The sequence below is a fragment of the Nuphar pumila genome, chromosome 5, assembly GCF_984573655.1.
Source record: "Nuphar pumila chromosome 5, dmNupPumi1.hap1.1, whole genome shotgun sequence".
In the NCBI taxonomy this organism is placed as follows: domain Eukaryota; kingdom Viridiplantae; phylum Streptophyta; class Magnoliopsida; order Nymphaeales; family Nymphaeaceae; genus Nuphar; species Nuphar pumila.
This window is the reverse complement of record NC_143253.1, coordinates 135,849,273-135,863,196: the sequence shown is the minus strand read 5'-3', so window position 1 is coordinate 135,863,196 and position 13,924 is coordinate 135,849,273. Positions and strand designations below refer to the sequence as shown.

General features: G+C 39.1%; 1 protein-coding gene across 1 annotated transcript in view; it reads right to left on the bottom strand.

Annotated features, from left to right (window-relative positions):
• LOC149838916 (protein SYM1-like) overlaps window positions 1-13,609 on the bottom strand; it is a 28,930-nt gene extending 15,321 nt beyond the window's left edge. The window contains exon 1 of the mRNA XM_090008344.1: window positions 13,238-13,609. Coding sequence (XP_089864470.1) covers window positions 13,238-13,609 — 372 coding nt within the window. The remainder of the gene's footprint in view (window positions 1-13,237) is intronic.
• Window positions 13,610-13,924: the final 315 nt, after the last annotated feature.

The window sequence follows — 13,924 nt, the reverse complement described above, 5'->3', positions numbered from 1 at the left end:
AAATAGACCAGGCACTACGTCGGTCACGAATTGGCCGTAATAATCCATAAAACACCAACCCCTCCAGTAGTCAAGCCAACAACTTGCCTATTGAAATCTTTAAAATCACACAAGAATGGATGCCGCCATCTGTTGAATACTGAAATTTATTATGTGTATCACTTAGTGTACATATCTTTATTCTATAAGGGTATTCATGTACTTTTTCATGTTAATGTATTTTATCAAAGTTGTAAGGGAATTTTACGAACTGTATTGTTATAATGTTAGGGTGAAGGGTCGACCTTTTTTATTGTTGTAACTCTTACTTTCTTGGTAATGAAGTTAACCATATTTCTCTACATTGTTATCTTCTCTCTTCGAGATTTTCTTGCTCTTGATATGGTATCAGAGCCAACATCTCATGAGAGGAGATTGTTGCTGAGGCAAGGGAAAAGAAAGACTTTATTGCTGCTGGTTCAGTTTCTGCATCAGAAAGCGTGCACAGTGGGGGTTGACATCAACAGGGCCTGAATCAATGTTGAGCTTGAGACGATCCGACTTGGGGATTTGACAGAGGAGGATTTTAGAAGATTCTGGAATCAAGAATCACAATCATCAGAGGTATACTCGATTTTTTGTGATTTTTTCAAGATTTTCTTGGTTTAGGCTAAGTTAGTGTCCAGATTTGAAAAATCTGATCCATCTGGCTCCATCTTGAGGTCTCATATTGGATGCTCTAAGGTCATTTTTTGAGTGTGAAGCATGCTGAAACCTAAGTCACAGGGATTCGGCCAACCGGGTGCTTCACCCGCATTGACGCAAAGCGGGTGCGGCACCCGGTGCGGTCAACCGGACCCTGGGTGCGGTCAACGCACCCAGGGTCAATTTTTGGACAAAAAAAATGCCCGATGAAAAGGGCTGAGGGGAGGAGGATTAGGGCAAATTTTTTTTGCCCTAATCCTCCCGAGTTTTCCTCCTGAAGCCGACGACGATGCTCTCCGACGACTCCTTCTGACCTCTCTTCCTTAGGTACTCACTCTCTCTCTCTCTCACTCACTTTCACTCGCTCTCCGTCTCTCACTCTCACTGTCTCTTCTCTTTGTCTCTCTCACTCGACCTCTGTCTCTCACTCTCACTCGCTCTCTGTCTCTTCTTTATGTCTCTCTCACTGCCTCTTCTCTTTGTCTCTCTCACTTGACCTCTGTCTCTCACTTGACTTGTCTATTTTGTTTTCCTTTTTCTTGTTCTTGAGATGGATTGTAGTTGAGAGTTATCGATTTTTTTCATATGGATTGAGTTTTTCGGATCGTTGATAGGTTTGACTCTTCTTACATTATAGTAATGCTGGTTGCCATGACCTTATTGGTGTTGTTTCTTTTTTCGGATCTGAAGATGATCTGTAGTTGAGGCAGTGAGAGAGACAGAAAGAAGAGACGGAGAGCGAGTGAGAGTGAGAGAGACTTTGCAAAGTAGATTTTTCTTCATTTTTTTTGTGAACTTGTGATTTTTTCTATGGTTGGTGATTCATGTGGGAAACTTCAAATATATATAATTTTTTATATTTTTGCCCCCCCCCCCCCCGCACCCAAGGTTTTTTAAAGTGCCGCATCCCCGCACCCACACCCGCACCCATGTGACATAGGCTAAAACTGATTTAGGTAGGATTTATTGCATTTTTGTTAAGTTGCGAGAAGTTTTGGGGTAGCTACTAAGTGGAGGTAACCTGTTTCCTTGGTTTATTGTGTATCAGGCCTTCTAATTTGGCCTTCTTTTGCTATGGGTGTTGTGGTTCAGTGTTGGACCATAGTCATTTGATACTTTGGAGTGTGAGCTATGTAATGAGATACAAACGCTCATAAAACATGTGATTGTCGGCTATGTAGATGGCGCTTTTATCATCACCTTAAAGGTGATTGCCTATGTCACTTGGGTACGGGTGCGGGTATGGGTATGGAGGGTACGATACGGCAATTCCAAAAAATGTGGCCATGGGGACACGGCTAAATATATACTGAAAATATATATTATATATTAAAAATATGATATATTATAGGACACGGCAAATGTCGTGTCCAGGTACCAGCACCTGTGTCGACACGAGTACGGCACCCTAAGTGTCGTGTTGCGGTAACATAGGTGATTGCATATGCACCCTCATGTCCTCCAATAATCTTAACCACATAATTTCAAATATGTTGTGATGGTCATGGCACGATACAGAGCTTCGGTTGACGGCAACGACACCTCATTTCCAAGACACTAATGAGTCACCTACAAATACACAGAAACATGTACTTAAACGTCTATCATTAGGATCTCATTCCCAGTCAAAGTAAGTATAAGCAATTAATTCAAGTGAGGAGGAAGAAGACAAAACAATCTCCATAGAAACAAAATTTTATAAATATCTAATGATACGCATAAAGGCATGTGCACAGTGGTAGAGAAATGCTGGAATTGACTTGTTGTATGGACTGCATGTGAGATATCAGATCTAGTAATGGTCAAGTATGTGAGAGACCCAATCATTTGGCGGTAAGGAGTAGGATCATTCAGAAGTATGTCATCATCTATAAGGATGGCAGTAGACTGGTGCGGGGTCGAGGACAAGGTCTCCACCCCCACCCCGTCTCAAAATCTTGTCCTTTATCCCCGTACGGGTTTTGATTTTAACCTCCATCCCAGGTCCAAACGGGGCGAGGCGGGCGGGCCCCCATTTTCCCTCGATCCGCTGTCATCCTTAAAGAAGGATTGAGGACGGGGTGGGATGGGGTGGAGTGGGGTGTGGTGTGGTGGGGCGGGGCAAGGCGGGGATCAGAATGCTGATGGGACGGGACAGGGCGGGGGAAAAGCGAAAGTCCATCCCCGCATGGGTTTTGATTTTAACCTTTGTCCTCGCATCTATTCTTGTTTCATGTCCTCCATCCCCGATCCAAACAGGGTGAGGCGGAGCAGAACCCTATTTCCCCCGATCCATCGCCATCCCTAATCATTTATCTTCATTTTTTCATTTCTCAGTTATGTCTATGAGGTCAGAATAAAACTTTAATTGAGTTAGAAAATAGCCACGAGCAGAGTATGCAACCTCAATCGTTAAAAAGTATCTAAGAAAGCCTAAATCAATTGTTTCAAAGCTTTTTTTTTTAAACATTCTTAATAAAACTAACTTTATGTTTGTCTCATCCAGTGACATGTCATCAACATAGAGAAGAAGGATAACAATACATGCATCAGATCTCTTAATAAACATAGTAATGTCAGTATAACAGGAAGTAAAACCTAGTTTAACCATAACAGAACTAAAACGCTCATACCAGGCTTTAGGCACTTGTTTCAAATCATAAAGGGCTTTCCTTAAGTGAAGCACCTTTCCAACATGAACCTCATATTAAGGTGGTGGGTCTATATAAACTTTTTTCTTCAATTCACCATTGAGGAAGGAATTTTTGGCATCTATTTGATAAATAGGCCAACATCTAATGGCAACTATAGCTATAAGAGTTCTAACGGAAGTCATCCTAGCAACTGGAGCAAAAGTTTCATCATAATCTATTTAATACTCTTGAGAATAACCCTTAGCCACTAATTTAGCCTTATGCCTCTCTAAAGTTCCATCACTCTTGGTTTTAGTTTTAAATACTCATCTACAACCTATTGTCTTCTTTCCATGAGAAACTATTTATATCCCAGGTTTTAGACTTTTTCTAAGGCTTGTATTTCATCATTCATAACATTTATCCATTCAGGATAATTCTTGGCATGGTTGTATGATGAGGGTTCAAAATAAGAAAATATCTTGGCTACACAAGCTCTATATTGAGGAGTAAAATTTTTATATGATACAAATCTATCTAGAGGCCTATGTGTTCTTTTAAATTTCCTAAGAGTGCTTAATTCTTAATTTTCTATGGTAGAATATTGTTCTAAGGCATTTGGATGTCTATCACCAGTTCTTCTTCTATATTGGATAACTAGAGGTTCACCATCAATATCATTAGACTCACCACAATGGATGTTGGGATTGAGGTTCATCATTAACATCATTGTTGTTTAACATATCATCATTGCATTTAAGAAATAATTCAAAAAAAGAGTAATCATCATTTTCTTTAATAGACACATTTGACTCAAAGAAACTTTCTTGCTCTATAAAGGTAACATTTCTTGATATATAGAGTTTAACATGTTTAAAATCATAACATCTAAATCATTTTTCGCTTTCTGCATAATCAAGAAAAACAAAATGAATGGTTATTGGTGAAAGTTTGTCATTTTTATTTGTAAGAACAAAACATTTACATCCAAAAGTCCTTCAGTATGAAATAATCACGGGTAGTTTTATAAAGTTTCTCATAAGGAGAAATATTTTGAAGTTTAGTTTAAGGAAGATTGTTTATAAGGTATACTGAAGTAAGTGCACTTTCAGCCCAAAAATGTTTTAGAACATGTTTAGAAATAAGCTATGTCACACGAATTCGGCTCCAAGGTCGATGCACCCACGTCGACACACACTGACACGGGTGCGGCTCGGACTCGGTCAACCCGACCCTGGGTGCAGTCAACGCACCGAGGGTCATTTTGGTCCATTTTTTAGATTTTTTTTAAGTTTTCTGGGCTACAGAATTAAAAAAAAAATCTTTGGGGGGGGGGGGGGGGGGCACAGTGGATTGTGCTGTGTCTTTGCACTTTTTTTAAAATATATATATATATAGAGAGAGAGAGAGTTGAGTCCCCGTGTCTAAAAATTTTAAAATCGCGCTGCACCCGTATCGCACCCGCACCCATGTGACATAGGAAATAAGCAAGGTTCTAATGGTTTCTACTATATGTCTTTGTTTCCTTTCAGCCAAACCATTTTTTTGAAGCTTATTTGCACAAGATCTTTGATGCATAACTTTTGAAATCATTTGACATATATTCTTCTCTTGAATAAAAAAAAAATATAGAAATATTGATTTTAAGGAGATTTCTGACAAGATTATGAAAGGTTTTGAAAGTTTCAAAAACTTCATATTTGTACCTACGAAATTATGTGATTTTTGTGGACGATTACATAGGAGCAGGACCCCAAACATCTGAGTGTATTAATTAAAGTGGTTTGGAAGCAAAAAAGGTTCTCTCTTGACAAAGAATGGCTTTCATTTTCCCAAAAATACAATTAGTACAATCTAATTTTTCATTACAAAATTTTCTCAAATGAGATACATTGGGTAACTTAGAAATGCTAGGATGTCCTAGTCTTTGATGTCACAAAACAATATTCAATTTTTGTACATTGAGACAAAAATCATCTTTGAGAATGATCAACTGATCCATGTAGTAATATCGCATTCTCTATGTCCTTACCCAATCTACCACTCGGATTGGAGATCTTGTATGGAACAACGGTTAGGTGTGAAGGAGATACTACACCCATGATCGGTTATTTGGGAAAGTGAAAGAAGATTTAAATTAAGTTATGGAACAATTATGACTTTTGGAATGAGAAAATTCAAAGAATTTTTAAAATCCTCAATCCCTTTAATATCAAGAGAGGAACCACCAGCGATAAAAACCTTATATCTACTTGAATTAATACTACAATTGGATAGCATAGAGTTATTAGGGGCCATATGAAAAGAAGCGCCAAAATCTAGGATCCAAGAAATCTTACTGGGAGGTGAGAAAGAAGAGACCACGACACCACTTAAGGAGTATGAGCCTTTGAGAAGCGGTTATAGAGCTTTCGTAAGTTGGGACAAGGACATGCCTTTATAATCGAAGTTGGAGGCTTGCTTTCCTGAGGAGCTTCTAAGGTAGCTACTCTTTTCTCATCCTTTTTTAATTTAGGGCATTAAGGTTTGATGTGTTTTTGTTCTCTACAGTTATGACAAGTAATTTTTCTTTTTCATAATTTTCCCCATCATATCTCTTATCATTTCTCTTTGGCCTCCAAGAATTATTCTCGTAGAAGGGAGGAGGTTTATTAGAATAAGTATTGGCATCGGGCCTAGATATCACCAATACATTGTCCTTGGTCTCCTTAGATTTAGTCATGTATTTTAGCTTTGTTTCTTCCATGCATACTTGGGCTAAAATCTCACGCAAAGAAGGAAGTTCCTCTTGCTTTCGGTGGATGATTGAAACCTAAACATGTTTAAATTTAGGTCTAAACCCTCTCATAAACTGAAAATTTTACTCAGTAAGGATTTGATTTTTTCTACGATGAGCATCTTCAAGAGTATCCCAAATAGACTCCATTTTGGCCATTTGGTCCCATCGGCACTCTCATATTCTAATATATTTTTGCACGGTTCTTCACACATACTTCCCATAAATAAGGATAAAACTTTTGCATGTCCCATTTCCCATGCCTTAATGGCTTTTTGTTTTTTGTAATCCAAGAGAGCTTTCGCACTCTCATTTCCCTTAAGGAGATCTTCTTTGGTAACACCATCTTCTCTACAAATAGATTTAGTGAGAATAGGTTGAGGTTGTAATAAGAAATTATCACCATATTCCCACAAATCTTTGTCAATCAAGATCCGCTTAATAGTGGTGGCCCACATGTTATAGTTTTTCTCATCAAGTTTGACGGGAACAATCGTAACCACTTCATTTTCGGCCATCGCACCAAGAAAGGATAGAAGATGAGAGAGGGGGGGGGCAACGAAGATGAAGGCATGCTTCCTGAGGCAATGAAGTCCATGATCTTCTCATTCCCCCTTCACGTATTCTTAAATGGATTCTCCTTCACTTCAAATGTATCTCTCGCTCTGATACCATGTAATGAGATACAAAGAACAAAAACAAATGCCTCTTATGAACAAGTACAACACACCCAAATAGAGACCACTTTTGAGACAAGATACAATCACACACAATGTCACTTATGGGCAAGAGAAAACATAAAAATATATATAGGATTTATTGAGAGAGCTTGAGAACAAGCATAACATACAAGAGGGGATCCATCCCCTATTTATACACAAAAAGGAGTACCAAGAGCCATTGGGAGTGCCCCCAACGACTAGAAATATAGTCGTTGGGAGCACTCCCAACAACTCTATTTCAAAGGCATTATAAGGTCTATAATGCCCTTGATAGAATGAATTAAATACAGAACAAAAACTCTAAAATGCCCCTAATGAACACTACAAATTATACAAGGTGAAATAACAAAAATACCCCTAATGGGTTTTACTTTTTACATCAAGATATATATATATATATACACATATTAATATATGTATATATATGTACATACACAAAACTATATATATATACTTTAACAAGCTCGTCGTGACTATGACTCTTGCAAGAGGATTAGACCTCTAATCTGCTTTGGCTGGCAATCTTGTGTTTGGGGCTTTGAAGTAGTGTGTTTAGAGCATTGGATCTTGCATAACTTGTTAGATTGTTTTCTTCGCTTGGTTTGTTGAGGTTTGTGTGTGCAGTTTATTTGGAGTTGTAGAAGCTGCACATTGTTTGGCTTCTTGGGTTGGAAGTGATTTCTTGTCTTTGTGTCCAAGAATCCTAAATTGTAGTTTGGGGGTTTTGGAGTTGAAATGGAAAAGGGAAATAGCATTCAGCTGATTTTGATAAAGTTGGATGGGACAAACTATGCTTATTGGGTTGATTTCATGACGGTCGTAATTGTTGGAAAGGGGTTGCATATGCCGATTATGAGAAACTATTGGAAGAATAGATAGTAAATAATGCACTAGTGAAGGCCTAAATATTAGGTTCAGTAGAACATCTATGAACCTCTAAAAATTTCTGGAGGCCAAAGAACCATGGGCATATCTCAAACAAATTTACAAGCAAGAGAACTGGGCTAAGCAATATCAGCTCACTTAAAAATTGAAGGGTATGCGTAAAGCAAACAAGCCAGGTGAGGAATTCTATTCAGACATGCAAAGAGTTTGGGATGCAATTGCACTCATGGAGGACCAAACCAAATGTGAGAAGCTTGTAAAGTGTAAGAAGTGCACCTCATGTGAAACTTGTCTGGGGTTTCGTGATCAGCACAAGAAAACAACTAGGGTTATTGAGTTTCTTATGACACTTCAACTAGAGTTTGACGAGGTGAGGAGTGTCATATTTCATCGTTCACTTTTGTCGTCGGTCATCAATGTCCTAACTGAATTGATTGCATAAGAGACTAAGATCATGTCGCTTGGAACTTATTCATCCAATGACAGTGTTATGGCAGCCCCCTCGGCAGTCTAGTGGCAGATTTGGTGGTAAAGGTAGTGGAAGATATGGAGGACGAGGTGACTTGAGCTTTATTTAGTGTCACTATTGTAAGGGCTTCGGTCACATGAAAAACTCTTGTTCAGCTCTCAAGAAAAAAGAAAAGTGGAGCTTATGCAGTATCTTCTGATGGTGAGGGCACTAAGCCCAAAATGACCACATTGATATTGGTGTTGAGCCTGTTGGTTCATCAATTGAGAGATCTTCAAAATAGTCATATGGTGGTCAACTTCAGCTATTAGAGAAGATGCAATAGTAGATTCTTCAGATGCAACTCCTTGCTCAGTCAGCTACTACCACTCCTTCCTCTTCCTTTGGTACTGCTTTTGCAGGTATCTCAAATTTTACTTTCAGATGGTTAATAAACTCAGGTGTCTCAATGGGTCTATTTTGACCAATTGTTAACCTTATAGTAGTGTTTTTCACACTACTGACAGCTGATCTATGTCAAAATTCAAATCAGGTTGCATTTCTTCTAACTTCTATCATGTTTGCAAATTGAACATTTTTCAAGTTTACCATGTATCATCTTTAGCCATGAATCTTATTTTTGTTGGCCAAATCACTAAGTATAATTGCAATGTCACATTTTTTCTTATTGACTATGTTGTGCAAGATCAACTATTCGAGAAGAGGATTGGGATTGAGTATAGAAGATGTGATTTATATTACTTGGATTCGTTGGACATGAGCACTAGGGGTGTCAACGGGTTGGGTTTACCCAGACCTAACCTGGACCAAACCCTATAGGGTTCGGGTATGGTGATAAATAAGAAGACTCGATTAAGACCCAGGTCTGGACACGAAGGTCCGATTAATACATGGATCCGAGTATAGTTCATGAAATTTTATACCAAACCCGAGCCCGACCCGAGTTTCGATTAACAGCTTCACCTTCCTTGTCTCCTCAAGCACGTAGAAGCTCCAGAGTATTTGTCATGCCTACTCGTTTTGTATCCTATGATTCCTTTTCTCCTCAGCATCATCCATATTTATCTCTAATCTTATATTATGTCGAGCCTAACTCTTATGCAAAGGCTTCTTCTAAAGAGCAGCGGCAAGATGCTATAGTTGAGGAGTTGAGTGCTCTAGAGAGGATGCATGCTTGGGATCTTGTCTAACTTCCATGAGAGAAAAATGTTGTTGGGCGCAAATGGGTTTATAATATCAATCCTAATGCAGATGGGTCCATTAAAAGGTATAATGGCTGGATTGGTAGCCAAGGGATATAGCCAGCAATTCGGGATTGATTTTGCTAAAACATTTGCTCCAGTTGCCCACATGACCACCATAAGAACATTACTTATTGTGGTTGCAATAAGGCAATGGAGTCTCTGGCAGCTGGATGTCAATAATGCATTCTTGAATAGAGATCCGGAAGAAGAAATGTATATAAAACTATCAACCGGTTACTCAGATTCTCAAGGCAGGATGTGCATGATGTGCAGGTTGAGGCGAGCTATGTATGGGCTCAAGCAACAAGAAGTTTAGCACTACTGTGAAATCTCTTGGGTTTGATCAGAGCCATCATGATCCTGCTTTGTTTGTTGCTTCTTGTGCTTAAGGAAAATGTAGATTGCTCCTATATGTAGATGACATGATTATTACAGGAGATTATGTGTAGAAAATAATTGATACCAAGAGTAGACTAGCTAATATCTTTTATATAAAGACCTATAATGTTTGAAGTATTTTCTAGATCTTGAGGTTGCTTACTCTATAAAAGGGCTATTTTTATCTCAACACAAGTATGCAGCAAATCTTATGTCTAAAATGTGGTTGATAGATGATTCCAAAAAGGTTTCCACCCTATGGAAACAAATATCGAAAGGTTAGAAGCTTAAGGATCTTGTCGTATACATGCAATTGGTGTGCATCTTGATATATTTGACTATCACTAGACCAGACATTACCTAGGAAGTGCATGTTGTCAATCAGTTTATGAGTTTACCCACGTCAGTGCATATGGTTGTTGTGCTTAGGATTATCCGATATGTGAAGGGCACTATGCATTTTGGGATATTTTTCTCTTCCTCATCCTCTACAAATGTTAGCGCCTTATGTGATTCGGACTTTGGAGGATCGACTAAAGATTGCCTCTCTACTACTGGCCTTTGCATGTTTATTGGGAGCTCTTTAATCTCATGGAAGAGAAAAGGAACAGTGAGTTGCCTTGTCTACTGCAGAGGCAGAATATAAGGCTATGGCTCAGGCTACTGCTGAAGTCATATGGATCGTATGGTTCTTGGAGGAGCTGGGAGTGACGGTGTTTTAAAAGACACCTCTATATTGTGACAATATGAGTGCTATTCATATTGTCAAGAATCGTGAATTTTATGAGAGAACAAAACATATTGAGATTGTTTGTCGCTTCACCAGAAGAGCCTATGAAGATGGAGTCATAGATCTGGAGCATGTTGGTTCAAAAGAGAAAATCACATGTTTTTACTAAGAGCTTAGCCCCATTACACTTTCAACCCTTCCTCTCCAAACTTGGGATGATTCCTCTTGCATCATCTCAAGTTTGAGGGGGAGTGTTGAACATTTATCATGTGTATCTCTTATTGTACATATCTTTATTTTGTAAGGGTATTCATGTACTTTTTCATGTTAATGTATTTTATCAAAATTGTGAGGGCGTTTTAGGAAGTTTATTGTTACGATTTTAGGGTAAAGGGTTGACCCATTTTATTGTTGTAACTCTTACTTTCTTGGTAATGAAGTTCACCATATTTCTCTCAATTGTCATCTTCTCTCTTCGAGATTTTCTTGCTCTTGATACCATCATGCACAGAATAGCGGGTGGGAATCAAATGTAGAATATAACTTTTTAGAACAACTGTGTCTTTCCATGAAGAGTCGTCTAAAATGGTGGGTTGGTGTCAGAACCTATCTTTTGACTCTTTTCCAGTAGAGAGGAAGGGAAACTACATAAGGAAAATGATGAAGGGTATGATTTTGCAGCTTTTCTTATTGGAGAAAGGGATGTTGTGGGAACATGGGAACAATGATTTCCAAACTCAAAAATGAGTTAACCATTAAATTGTTACCTTTAAATAAGAAAAGGAGATAATGAATGGTTGTTTAAATACCATTTGGTTATGCAACATTTATGAATGTGAATAGAAATTTTTGCTAAACATTAAACAATAGCAAGAACTAGCGGATTTTAAAATCCTACAAATATCATTTTGTTTGATGAATAAATTTTTGACATAACTGCCCTCACTTCTACCTTTGTACATTTTAGGAAATACAGAAAATCTCAAAAAGTTGAAAACATTATGGCAAGAAAGGCCTTGTTTGAAAGTTACACAAGGAAAAATCTCCAAGCTTAAAGGGGGGTATGCACATTAGCTAACCCAAATAAAGCAGTAACAAAGATAATAATGATAGAAACAGCAGCAAAAATAACAACAGTAGCAATAACAGCACGAGAGAGGAATTCATGCATACTTTCAGATATGATGAGGGGAAAAAAAGTTTTCCACCATATGGATAGTTGAATTCAGATCCAATATAAAACATGTGCGGCTGTGGAAAAGTGAATACAGGTGCCAAAAGACTATATCATGCAAATATAGGCAAAATTCAGTCAAACGGCTGAAATCAGCAAATCTGGCAATAATTAAAATTTGTTTGCCTGTAAAGCTTTTCACCATCTTTATGAGTATGCTATTTATTTCCATTGGCTTGAGAAGTATAGGTTGACGTAGATTAATAAACGATTTCATCTTCAATATATACAATATTCAAAACTCATCTCTGAAGTATAAATCTTCTGGGAGGACATGTCAATATTTGGCTTTGCTCACAGTTTCACAAGAAGAACAATACACTAGCTCCTATTGAATAATTCTAAACGTCTTCCTTCCGAATACAAAAGCAAGGTTCAGTTTGTTTAAAAATGAATCAAGAGGTAGTATACAACACATAATACATCTCTTTTGTGCACATTGGCATCAAATAGGAGTATAGGACGGAAAATAGCATTCATCAATGCATTAATTGTGCAAAATTTGCATATAAAACCATCGTTTCAAACAACATTCTTCCCACCTCTAATCTGGTTGGACCATACTTAACAGATGAGCATTTGACATGAAGAGTAAGCCAATTGTACATAGGTTAGGAGAAAGTGTTTTGATATAGCAGGTTTATGGAGTTGACAAAGAAAACTACGCTCTTCAAGATAGCCCCGCATGCATCAAGAAGGGACCAAAGTGTAGGAGAATGCTTCAGAACAGTGGCAATTGTGAGATAGTAGAAGGCTACTGAACGTGAAAGTTTTGATTCAAAAAGTGGTGGGTGGCCATTCAATCAGGTGATATTGTATGGCTGTTTCAGAATAAACGCATAACACTAAAAGTTTGAAACAGCTGATGTTTGACAAAAGACAAGATTTCCACTCTGGCAAGGCAACCCACCAAGAACTGGTATAGATATATCCACACTAAGCACGTATACGGTATAACACTGAAATCTTGAAATTCTAATATGATATTTAGATGTTCCTTTAATGCATTCGTTGGCATTTTCACTTGGAAGTTTTTCCAGTACATCAATTGGCGGTGTCGACTAAGGGTTCCCACAACACAAAAGATTGCAGTTATACATTCTTGCCACGCACTTCATGATTCTTGGAATACAATCCGTGGTAGTTCCGACAGTCAAGATCAACGCACCACTCAATGATTCTTGCAGCGTAGTCCGTGGTAATACAGGCCACCGAGATCAATCCACCCAAACGGAAAGCACAAACACCAATTACTACCAAAACTAATCCACGAAGCACAATAATAAACGATGTCTCGTTTACAACCATTAAGTGCAATACGAATTCGGGGTCGGCACCGATGCATCGCTAAAACCATCGTCTTCTTTCAACAGGGAAGCGGTAAAAGAGCATGAAACACCCAAGAAAGAAAGACAACAATAATCGAACACAAAGCCCAAAACGAGAAAAGGAAAAAAGGAACCAAAGAAAAAAATATTCAAGAAGAAAGGAATTGTTTCTCGCCTGCGAGGTGACGTCCGCGGCGGTGAAGATGAAGGAAGCGGTGACGCTCTTGGTGAGAACAGGGTGCCTCTCGATCATCCCGAGGTACCACCTCACCCACCCGACGGAAGACGAGGAGGCGTCCGAAGCGGAGCCGGAGGAGTGGTCGGACTTGTGATGCAGGCGGCGCGAATGCCCGCCGTAACCCCTACACCACCACTGCCTGGCGATGAACGGAGAGGAGGCGTTGCGGCCGTAGACAGAAGAGATCGTCGTCGTTGTCGTCGAGGAGGAGGAGGAGGAGGCGGAAGAGTCATCGAAGAGGAGACGGAGGGAATGTCGGCGAAGGAGAAGACATCGACCGGTGCGCCGGAGGGAGAGGAGCACGCTCATCTTTCTGAGTCCTCTTATCCTTCCTCTCTGTTGCAGCAGGAGAAGAAGGAGGGGCTGATGCTGGAGGGAGTTTTCGAATGGGGGCGAGGGACGGCGCGCTATATTTTAGGGAGTGTCGCTCGCGTGTGGTGGGTCGTGTCCGTTTCTTGAACGGTTAGGCGGGTGGCGCTCTAAAAGTGCTTTGCGCTTTTTCTCTTTTAATGCTTTGGGTTTATTACAGGGCCTTGCATCCGGCGGTCCAAAAGCTTGCAAAGGTTGCGTTTGTTCGGTGGGAATATGACTAACTTTCACCTGAAAATGGTATTTTTTTACCAA